A 12,897-nucleotide genomic window follows, 5' to 3' on the forward strand; every position below is an offset into this window, starting at 1 on the left:
TTTCTCCACGCCAGAAGCTACATTATAGAAACGTTGAGAAGTTACGAAGCGGTTGATTCTTAGCGATTTCAGTGACCTCGAGATGTTTTGTCGAGGTCGACAACCTGAGAATAATTTTGTCTATAGATACAAGATCATCTCTTGACTTCAGTTTTAGAGAGATACATGTGTTAACTGTTATTAATATTTATTATGTTTATAAGATTTAAGATATTCTTATTTAAAATTTAATAGCATTTAAGAAATGACAGAATTTAAAAAATAATTTATTTAAGGTTATAAATATTTATATATAATTAATATTTAAATCTTAATTGTTATCACATTTCAGCATAATATTAATTATATTTATCGTTAAATAAATTATTTTTTAAAAAGTGCTTTTTTAAAAAATAAAAAATTAAATGCTTATTAAATACGAGTTATTTTTGTATTCTATCATGAACCATACTTATCTATACGGTGCAACTTATAGAGTCTAATCTACTACTTGACGATCAGTCGCGTAAAAATCACGCCTATACCACTGCGCGTCTTTGTTTCATTCACTTACAATGACGCATCACGTTATTGAGTGTATATGCGCTTATTATTTGCTCTTTATTATGAAGTTTTATCTCTTCGAGGATGAAAAATTAATAGGAGATGAATTAAAAAAAAATAAAAACTTAATAAGAAAAATAATAAAAAAAAATTAAAATTTTTTAAAATACTATAAATATAGAAATTTAAAATAAATATAAATCTTTGATATATTATTTATAAATAATTCGTCTCTTTATATAAATAATTTATGGAATTAAAGAATTTGTAAATTAATTATAATTTCATGTATCAGTATATATTTTATAAAATATATAATCTAATAATTCCTATTCTATTTTTCGAATAATTAACGTAAGAAAACAAGTGATTTAAAAAATTAACAATTATTTAAAATATTTAAAAATTTTAAATTCTTTCAAATATGAAAAATTCATGTGATTTTCATCCTAACCTCTATATTATATAAACTCTTGATTTTCAAGTAGTTTTAAATTACCAGAAAAAAAATCCCTAGTAATCTCCGTTCTAACCTCCGCATCATTATTTCCTCGATATCGATCAAAAGAATTTAAGACTTATCCACAAAAAAATTTTCGATTCGAGCAACGATAATATTGCTAATGGCAAATTCATTAAGCGAGACCCGCGAGGCCATCGCGCTTTATTTGGCAAACTGTACGAAAGTCACGTCACGTCACGTCACGCCGTTTCGTAAGAGATACTTTACTTTCAGAGCCTTGAGTAGTAGCGTGTATAGTATACCCCACCAAATTCAATGGACTTTTAATCAAGCCGAAGGACGCGTAGTACTCCACGTAGTATAGCCGCCGTGTAATTTCACGGTCGAGAGAAAACGAGGGTACTACGACGTACTCGAGCGAGCAACGCATCCGCGGGAAGGAAAGGAAACAGTGAGCGTATGTGTACACACATTTACTACGATCGAGAACGGCGATACACAAACGGCCGAGGAAACGAGCGTAGTATGCGAACTTAAATGGGCCTTGCGTGGATAACGCAGGATATTTAATGCGGGTTGAGACCTATAACAGGAACAAATAATATACGTAATATGACGGAGGAAATATTCGATACGTGGTATTTAACCTTTGACTGGTTGTGATTGGGTCGTTTGCGACCTGAGCTGTGAATAAAAGGAAATAATGCACGTTTGGAATTTCTTGTAGTATATTTAAAAAAGTATTTTAATGATTAATATAAATAAAATATATATGTAAATATAAGTGAAATTTCTTTTTAGTTTTCTTCAAAATTTTATTAACAATAAATATACTTTCACCTCGAAGCAGACATCTTTCATTTTTATCATTCTATACATAAAAAGATTATATTTAAGTTAATGTAATATAAATTAAGATTATTCTAATCCAAGCTTATATTTTTTAGTCACATTAATGAATATGTTAATATATATAATTTAAAACAAACAATAATTTTTATCATCTTAATAATTATTAAAAACAAAAAGGAAGAAAAATAATAAGCTCTGATATTACAAGAACTTAATTTTAAAAAATTTTCATATAATTGTATGTTTTTAACGTTTATCTTAATTATGTTTCAACGTAACGGATCCCACGGTAGCGCATACTTGCGAAACACTCGATATCGTTTGTGATATGAAAAATATCCAATATGTAAATTACGCAGTGTAATAATATCAAGCTTATTAAATACGGAAAGTGAAGGATGTCCATATATTGAATGTGATATGAACAATATATATATATACACGTATGCATATATAATATATATATTTACGATGTAACGTATATCAAATATATAATGTATACGATATTCATCACATCAAACACATACGAGAAAAAATTTTTTATATTCATATCATGTGTTGTGTGAAATATTTTAATATACGATTCGCAGCATTTAAAAATAATTTTAAACGTAAAAGTACTTTTAAAATTTCAATTTTGCATTTTATTCTAATTTTAGGTTATGCCAATAACCTAAATTTTCGACATTATTCAACTTTTGATTTCAATAATTTCTAATAATGCTATAATGAAAAGAAATTCGGAGTTAAAGTAATTTCTTAAATTAATAACTATTTAAAAACTTTAAAAAGATAATATACCCAATATCCAATCTAATTATAAAAGATTAAAAATCACAAACAACAATGCAGTTTATACAGTCTTCTATACGACAGAGAGTTATTCCCTTATTCGTTTCTATGCATTATTGGCACACCTACCCATCCACCTACGTCCAACCCTTTGAAATACATTCCCAATACGAAAATTTCGCCAACGTAACAAGGTGGATAATGGCGATCGTCTAAACACATCCTGTTCTCTTTTGATTGTTGCAGAGGTGGGAACAGTTGGTCGTATCGAAGCTGAAATGGGAATTATCCGCTGTAACACCTGGTGACTTTCTGATGCACATCCTAAGCAGATTGCCAGTACCACGTACTTGGGATCCAGTGATGGTCAGAAGGCACGCGCAAACCTTCATCGCCCTTAGTGCAAGAGGTGAGAAATGATTGGGATTATACTGAACCGCCATATTTATTTATGTATGTGGGACGAATGTGCGTGACGCATGCGCATGCGCTCCACCATAGAAAATTTAAGAGAACTAAGATAAATAATGTGAACAGTTTCTTTATTCTGGCAGCCATAGTGTGAAATAGATTTGTGTTGGAGAAGATTAGGTTAAGTTTCAAAATTTCGGATAATTTACGTTGAATTTGTATAAAAGATATATGTAGAGCAATTTTCATTTTAAATTTTATGATATATGGGATTCTAGCAACAAGTATAAGTTATTAGTTTGAATTTGTTTGAGTTATATGTATTGTGTATTGATAAATTAATTTAAGGTATGTATACAAAATAATAATTCAATCTTTTTGAAAACGGAGATAAATTTGTATTTGTGTGAGTTATTAATGTTTTTTAAATAAAAAAGAATTATTCGAACGGATACTGTTTTGAATATAACAAGGTTGCTCAGCTTATTAGGTTAATAGATTTCACATTAAAAATTGCATAAGAAAAAGATCATTCACAATTTTATGTCAAGAACATGATTTACGTTGGAAATCGGAATTTTAAGTATAAAATTATTATTAACACATTGTTATAAAACAAAAAATATTTAACATTTGATTTAAGTTTCTTTAATCAACATATATTTAACCTCCATTTATAATAGAATTTATTACGCAATTAATTTTAATTTAATTTTTCAATATGAGTTTTATTGAAAATTTAAATACACAAAATATACATATAAAATTGAAACAAAATTAAATTTAAATACCATTTTTTTCGACATTTACACAATGTTATAAGAATTAACTTATATATTATTAGCAAATTTTAAATACAAGTTACACAAATTTCCTAATTTGCACATTTTCAAATTTCAAATTTTATCGATATTAGAAGAATTCATCTATTAGAAATTATAATCATGTGGAGCAGCGCGTGATAAATACCATATGATTTAAAATGCAATTTTTACACGCGAGTCTTCATTGTTAGTCTCATTAGAACCGTGCCATGGCATCGTAAACAATCGGGAACATGCATCGTTAACTCACGCGTTAATGAATATGCCGGTGCGTAGTATAAGCACCCGGTGGAAACCATCACGTAACTACTTTGAATCGATTCTATGCGTTTCGTTTTTTCTTCCTCTCTCTCTCTTTTTCTCTATACCCCTGTATCTTCATTTCTTTTCGCTTCATTTAACGGGTCATACGATACGTAAAAATTGCCATAAAGATTATCATAATGAAAGTGTAAAAATGTGATTTATATTTCGCGCGTTTTACTTGATAATTTGATAGATTTTTAATTCTTTTAATAAATTTTTTATAGATAATTTAATAAAAAGATGCGTAAAATAAATTATTTGACATAAATTGATAATTTAAAACGGAATAACTGGAATAATGCATCGTGATGTATCATAACCTCAATTTTATGATATTATTTACATTTATAAATTATATTTAATTATTTTTAATGAGTACTTGAAGTATTAAAAAAAAATAAAGGAAAAAAAAATCAATTTATAGATATATATAAAATATGTAAGTATATACTATACTTAATTTCTGGTTAATTAAATTTTTCTTGATGATGAAATCATTGAAATCATGATCTTTTTTTTGTGAATGTGATTACACATACAAATGTAGCAAAATAGATAAAAAAAAGTACAAACTTAATCTATTTTCTATTGCAAATATTTTTAATTTTTTAATTGAATTCTTGAAGATTGTATTTTAACAAAGATATTGGCTCACTTATTTTGCAGCTATGTATATTATACAATGAAATTTTCCATTTTGTATATCATAAATCATATGATTATCCTGTTATTTATCTCATTTATTATATTTTTTATTATATTTTTCACATTCTTTATTATATTTAAAATGGAATTATAATTTTATTGTTGTAATTCGATCATCAAAAGTTATCTAAACGATTATCTATATTTATCTAAAACAGAAATTACCAAATTGGAATCATCAGAATCTCGTCGGAAAATTGCAGAACAGAGAGAAGAGTTAAAAAGAAAGGAAGAGAATTTGAGAAGGAAGAAAAGAAAAGGAATGAGAAGAAGAGAAAGAAGAAGGGGGCGTCGGACATGACGAGATCGCGAGACACGTTTAAATCCCCTTCTGGCTGCTTCCAGTCGGTTGTTATTACAAGCGGGGATGGCAAAAAGCAAGGACCATCGTCCTTCGCCGTCTGGCCGACTCGGTGGTCCCGTGCGGAGAAGGAGAAAAGACTAGAAGCGGGCCGGGAGACGATGATTGTTTCTCACGAGCCAAACTAGGTAGCTCGGCTGAGTCCAGTTCGAGTCGGTTGACCCTCTTTTTCAGCGACGAAAAGAGAAGCAAACGGCGCCACGAATTCCAGCCGCTTCCTTGAATCGCGGAAGGTCCGTGAACCTGCCTCCCCATCTCCTTTTTTGATTCCACGCCCTTGCGACACACGATTGACGCGATTCAAAAAATTGTTTTCGAGATGCAACCGACTAATGCAATGAATTATTAATATTCATTCTGAATTTAGTATTTTTCTTTTTTTCTTTTTTTGCTTTGTTGATTTTTTTGTTTGATATCTTGAATATATACATATAGTCAAATCTATATCAAGTTGATGATTTAAAATGTTAAATTCCATTTTGTGATTTTTTTCGAATCGAATTAATATGTAATTTTGGAATTAGTTTTTGGTGGTAAACTCTAATTATAAAAATTTTTAAAAGTTAAAATTTTTTATATTAAAAAAACTATTTTCATTAAAATAAATCAACATATTTGCAAAAGTATATATACATACGTTTTTATAGCAAAAAAATATAAAAATCTTTCAATTATCATATTGAAAAGAAAAATTTGATCTTATTTTTTATGCACTTCAAGAAACTGATATTTTTTTTAATGCATCAAACTTCTCACATGCTATAATCCATTATGAATTTTGAAGAGAATATAATAAAGATGTCAGATGAAAAAGTAAAGAAAAGATTTTAATTTAGTCGTCAGGAGCGAAGAAAAGAAAAGGAGAAAGACAGCAAAAATAAAAGAAATGTAGAGGCAAAAAGATATTAAAAAGGAAAGGAACTAAAAAAGCAGAATATAAGAATAGGGAACCCAAGAAAGAGGGTATTGAGAAAGCATAACCAGAATGAAATGGTACGAGAATGAAAAGAAGCTTAAAGAAAGATGGAAAAGAGACATCCTAAAGAGAACAACAGTAAATACGAAGCAAAAGAGAAGGAAAGATAGAATATGCGAAATAGAACTTCAAGAAAGATTCATCAAGAAAAGAGAACTAAAATCTTGAAAATAAAACAACAGAAGTTTCGACGAATATTGAATTATATTAAAAAAAAAACTCAACTTCTGTCAGAATAATTATAAAAAAAAATAAAAGAAAAAGAGAAAAGAAAATCAAAATGAAAGAAAATTAAAAAAATACAAAATTAAGGAATGACATCAAAGAAGCTCTTAAAATATAAACTTTTCTAAAAAGATTTTTTAAAAAATTCCATCTAAAACAGAATGAAATTTAAAATTGAAATTAAAATTATAATGAGGAAAGCATAATTAAATATAATCAAGAAATAATTAAAAATAAAAAAAAAGTCGGAATCAATTGAATAAGGATAATCTTCATACAGGAATGCCGTTTACCAATAATAATTCATGATCCATGAGGATCTGCACAGACTATAAGAATATATAAGAATATATGTATACATATATATGTATAAATTTCTTTTTCTTTTTTTCATGGTTCTGCAAATTTAAGAGCGGCTTTGTGGAATTCCATTCTTAATGTCTTTATTACGCTGTGCGCGCGCGCGTATGCGCTCACATATACATTGCCTGTTCAATTTCATCTCGTCCATCGGATATTTCGGTTGTCCAGGAACCTGTTCCCATCTTTCCATGAATGAATAGCGTTCGCATTTGAGAAAAATCCGGACAAAACATGCGCCGGTATATTATTGATGTAAAAGGATGAATACGATCACGTCAATGATTATCACGTTTATTGTCGACCTCAAGGTGCGCTTTACGATAGTTCGCTCGTCAACCATGATGCTGAATTGCTTGCACTAAACGTATTTCATCAAACGGATCGATTTAATGACATATCCAGTCGATCTTTTTTCGCTTATTCAAGTTATATTTATTAAATATAATTTGCATTGCAATGCCGTTTGTAAGTCTCCTAATACTTGATAAAATTTTTTAAGTTAAAAAACATATTAAAAATTTATATTAAAAAAAATAATGTGATCATCTCAGGATTATTTTCATAAGTATGATAAAAAATAATATTTGTCATATCAATATCAATATCAATGAAAAATAACATTTTTTTTATTTTCAAAAACATTTTTTATTCTCAGTTCTTGTATCCTTTTTTTTTTCTCAGTTCGTAAATTATTCTTAAAAAAGGACATTAACCTTTTCTAAAACAACAAAGGCATTAGAAAGTTTCAGGTCACTGTTTTTTTGGCTAGAAGAAGATACCGTTAAGAGATGTGCCAACGATTATCATTTGGAATTCGTATCTTTAAAACATAGATACCATAGCCAATCGGCTTAATTGTTCGTTAGTTTATGTCCGGTTTTCATTGGCGATCATTGGCATTCATAGCGATGTTAAGGCTAGCACATCATGTCTAAGGTGGTAAAAGCTTTAACTTATAGCTATGTAGTAAACTCAAAGCGATAGAGAAACGAGTATGTGACTGAAGAGAGATTGTGCGATAGTATTTGTTCTGTTGGAAATCTTTGGGCTTGGTCCTCCCGAAGGTCGCACTTTTCAACGTTATAAATCTCATTTCGAATGCCCTTTTCCTGGGACGTGTCTACCTGCGGTTCTATTAGCAGATTTTAGCCTTGAACAATTCAAAGAATCGTTAGACGGAATTCTAGGATTTGTTTCATGATCATCCTAATGTAACTTTTGGAAAATATTTTGAATAATTATTTATTCTTATTTTTTGGTTAAGTTTGTTTAATGCTTTCGATATTTCGGCAGGAGATGTCCCCACCTGTTTTGGGAAATTGGATACTTCGTATGCCGTATGGGTGTTACTTGGAATGACTGAGACGTGTGTTTGGAATTAAAGGAACGATCTAAGGAATTTTGTGTGCACATGGTGAATGTTTTATATTAAACAATGATTAGATTTTCTCATAGAAAGAATTATTTTAAAAGGTAAAAATATATACATATGCAAGTAAAAATGTATGTACATTATGACCAACAATAGAAGTTTATTTTAGAAAGAATTTTATCGATAATGAATATTTTGAAAGAATTAGAAATTCCTATAAAATCAACTTTATATTTTTATTACCATCAAGTCAACAATATCACGATTTATCACACAAAAAAGAAATTTTAAATATTACTAATGCAATTTATATTTATTTTTACAGAGTACAAATTCTCGATGTATACACCAAGCATGATAGCGGCAGCGAGCGTCGCGGCAGCCCTTCACGGACTCGATTGGACAGGGAAAAGCGGTTACGGACTGGCCGGCCTCCTCGACGAGCTAACTCGCATCACGGCTATCGAACAGGTTTGTCCTCGTGTTGATATTATTGTATGATACACGAGAATAACCTCATATAGCAGTGTCAAGGAATAGATTTAATCTCAACTTGGTTTGCACCCGGTTTACCCCAAGTGTCGGAAGTAAATGTCCTATGACAACCTTATCTTCTATATCCCCTGTCTCCTTCTGTATAAAACATGTAAGTTTATCAAACATTTTTGTTTAATTATAAACAGATCAAATAAAATTACAAAATTCTGTTGATTCTTTCTATTGAACTTCTTATCTTTTTTCTACTTTGAGGTTAAGTTGTTGATTTTTTAAATTTTTTAAATAACTGCAATTGCAAATCCTTTATTTTTATGAATATATAAGAAATGAATTTATAAATGTGATTATATCAGATAAAAATCTTATAAAAATACATCTACAGAAACCACACTCAGACTATCCCGACTATAAAAAATACTATTGGAAACAAATATTATATAAATGAATTTTGAATATCTTTTAAGTTAACAATAAGCCAATGTCTATTTTCTATATAAATTTTAATTTTTCAGTCGTTGATGTGTTATTAAATTACAATATTATAAGAAATAATTCATCAAAAAATCATATAGACACTATCATTTTTACACTTTCTTAAGAATCTCAACGGTTCGAGGTTATGAATGAACAGAGGGGGCAGGTGGTCAACATAGTTCTTAGTACGTTCTTCCTGTTTCTAAACACATGTGGTCGTCGAAAATATTGCGCTTACAGGGCGTAGACCCCATGCCGAGCCATTCACGCATGCACTTTATTTGCACTCGGCGCATTATGAATGTATAGTCTGCGCGTGTTTCGAATCGTCTTTTCCCTTTCTTGTCACGCTGTCGGTTTTTTCTCTGTAAACATGTGCCCGACACCTGCTACACTCCGTTCATCAGCACGTTTTTGCGCGACGTCTTCGCTGGATTCGCGAACGATCTCTCAAACTGTCTCTTGAAAATTCTTTGTATCGATCAAAGTTATAAAGTTGTAAATTCGATTAATTAATTACATTATTTCGCAAATTTTTGTTTCTTCTATTATATATATATAAAAAAAAAAAAAAAAAAAAAAACTTGAAGAATAATACGATATACATTAAATAATATAGTTGAATATAAATAAAATACAATTAATTAAGTATATAATAAATGAATGTTATGATAAAAATAAATTTTTAAACTTATTATCCTTATTTTTGCAGGATTATTTGCAAGGTTGCCTGGAACAGATTGAGGAGATGGTCTCTCAAGCAGTGGGTGCTGATGGTGCCGGCGGAAATGGTCATCAGATGACTGGATCATCGGGTGCATCGCAAAGGCCTCTGGGGGACGAGATAACCAGCCAGGAAAAGATCCTGGAACACGAGAAGGCGGGAACACCGACCGACGTGAGGGACGTCCATTTTTGAGAGACGCCACTGAGGGAAACTCTGGCCAGGGTGACTCTCTGCTGAGCCTAGAAGCCGAGGAGGAAAGGATACCCAGTAGCGAGGAAGACGACGATGCTGGAAAATCCTCGGTCAAGAAGAGAATCGAAAAGAATGAAGAGAAGAAATTCGAGCGAGAGGATATGCAAGAAAATTCCTGAAGAAGATACACACACATATAAGGAAAAGGACACAGAATATACGAATATGTTATGCTTGCTCGACCGAATCATTTGATTTCCCTTCGTCATCACTGTGAACAAAATCGTCTTCGAAAAGAGAGAGACATCTCAGAACGTGTTCGATATTATAGTGTTCTGTACGGATTTTGTACATTCGTCGTGAAGATTTATCGAATTAAGGATAATCGAGGGATTAGAGACAATTTTTTTTTTTCCTCTTTTTGTCAAATCCTTCTGTAGTGTGTTTTAATTGGAGGATTAATTTATCGCCATTTAAGTGGGCGATTTTTTGAACGATGGAAGATTATTTTTCACGTGCTCGATTTGTGAGAGCTCATTGATGCAAAAGAGCGAAATATACGAATTTTAGCCGATCTGTATAGATAAAGCTATTCGATAGCTGTTATAGTTTTTACTCAAGGATCGAGCAACGATCCATATCGAGTATCGTCCCAATCGTAATTCCGCGTGCAGAATCTTTTATATATGTATACATATGTACATATATATATATATATATATATATATATATATATACATATATATATGTATATGTAGAGAGTCGAGTGACGAATACGAGGGCCCAAGCTTTTAATGGACCCACTTTGTTATTTAATTATACGCGTTTTTATTTGCCAAGATTTGTGCGCATTTGATTATTCGAGACATTGGGATCAGTTTTGTTCTCATTTCATTGACATAGATTATTTGTCCGTCTCGAATCATGATCTAAAATTTCCTGAAACCTTTTTTCTTTTATTATTATTATTATTTCTTTATATTCTACTTTTTCTTTTTTTTTTTTTTTTTTTTTCTAGAAACAATACCCTCTTATCGGCATTATGAAAATTTATTGATCGAAGATGCTGAATATGAAAAAATCGAATTTGTTTATTTCTTTTTTCAAGTGTTGATTGAACAATTTTAATTGGACAAATTATTATCTCTTTTAAGTTAGATATTTCTTTCTGTAGAAGAAAATGTATTTGAATGTCAAATGATAAGCGAAATAACTTAAAAAAAAAAAAAAAAAAAAAAAAAATTGAAGCATATAACAATGTTTTCGTTTTTTTTTTCGAAACATTTATATAATTTCAACTTTTGATCAATTCAATTTATATAGAAAAAATGAAAAGAAATTGATCTACAAAGAATTAATAACTGATTAAATATTATAAAAAAAAATTTTAAATGTGATTTAAAATCATTATATGATTCAAAAGTCAATGTTTAAATCTAAAAGAAGCAAAAGAGGAAAAAAAGTGTACTTCTTAAAAAAAGAGCATTCGAATGCATAAGAAATGAAATGAATTATAAAAAAAAGAAAAGAAAAGAAAAAACAAATTATTTTAAAAGCATCTTCGAAAGAGACTTAAAAATAGCAAAGATATTAAAAATTTGAAAAATTGATTTCGAGAAGGGTTAAGGGAAAACCTAAAAGAGATTAGAAATAGTTAAAGAAAAGAAAGGAGAGATCGGTAGACATGCCGTTAAGGGAAGACAATGCAATACGCTTCATGCATCTATTTCGTAATAGAATTGTACACTTAATTTTTAGTAGCAGGACGACGAAGCTACTACGCCAATTTTATGTATCATTAAAAAAAAAAAAAAAAAAAATAATCTAAAGAACAATGAAAAATAGGAGGAAACGTGATTTTAATCCTCATCTGCCGGACTAAAAAAAAGATAAGAGAAGAAAAGCAGAAAATAAGAAGAAAAATGCACATAGTCATATCGAGTCACTTAGTGTTTTGTACATAGCTATACATACGAGGAAAGTTATTATATATATGTACACATTATATATACACGAGATGTGTGCGTGCGTATGTATGTGTGGGCGATAATGAAAGAAAACGAAAAGAAAAAACACTGACTGCTTGTGCGAGTTATTATAGAGAGATATGAAAGGAACAGGGAAGCATTTTTACGATAGAAAAATAGTTCCCTTTTGTTCTTTTATACTTATGTTACGTTATATGTGTTTATATCCAAATGAATTTCCTTTTGGGGGTGTGGCGCAATCTGTCGCTTATTCCACTCGGTTCCTAAGATCGGTTGTGCCGGCCCATGATGCATCTGTGAACAACGTCTGATGCACAGTATGTGAATGTGTGATTTGTACGTCGTTGTATGTTGAATTTTTCATAGGCGAAAAAAGTAAAAGGCGAAGAAAAGTTTTAACAATGTAGAGAGATGGTTTTGAAATTGAAGATTTATAGATAATTACCAAATGTTAAATTTATAAACTTATATTTCACATATTTCATTTATAAGTGGCACTTTTTAAATCTGGTTTTTTAATTTCTTAATTTCTTAGAAGCATAAAATTATTTTAAATTTGATTTAATTGATGATGATCGAATAATGTACAACTTGAATGATTTTGCATCTATAGCATTATTCAAATTTTTGTTTAATTTATTATTACATTCTCAAAACTTCAGAAGTATTCTATATTTTGTGTACAATAACAAAAATTGATCATTATTAAAATATATTTCATATTAATCTTGAGCTTGTTTGCATTAAACTTTAATAAGTTTAAGTTACTACAAAAGATAATGAAATCTTTCATTTCAACTAATAATCATTATTAAAATTAAACAT

General features: G+C 29.7%; 1 protein-coding gene across 2 annotated transcripts in view; it reads left to right on the forward strand.

The window, feature by feature from the left end:
• Positions 1 to 11,428, forward strand: part of CycD (cyclin D) — a 45,217-nt gene extending 33,789 nt beyond the window's left edge. Inside the window, exons 3-5 of one of the 2 annotated variants that reach the window (XR_015295085.1) lie at positions 2,897 to 3,059; positions 8,519 to 8,839; positions 9,878 to 10,743. Coding sequence is in view for 1 of the 2 variants with exons in the window: in XM_012483414.3 (XP_012338868.1) it covers positions 2,897 to 3,059; positions 8,519 to 8,664; positions 9,878 to 10,084 (516 nt within the window). In the remaining variant the exon portion in view is untranslated. Of the gene's footprint in view, positions 1 to 2,896; positions 3,060 to 8,518; positions 8,840 to 9,877 lie in introns of both variants that reach the window. The other variant, XM_012483414.3, reaches the window with a different exon arrangement.
• Positions 11,429 to 12,897: the final 1,469 nt, after the last annotated feature.

This window comes from Apis florea, unplaced genomic scaffold (assembly GCF_048593485.1).
Source record: "Apis florea isolate Af1SG1 unplaced genomic scaffold, ASM4859348v1 contig_2201_pilon, whole genome shotgun sequence".
In the NCBI taxonomy this organism is placed as follows: Eukaryota; Metazoa; Arthropoda; class Insecta; order Hymenoptera; family Apidae; genus Apis; species Apis florea.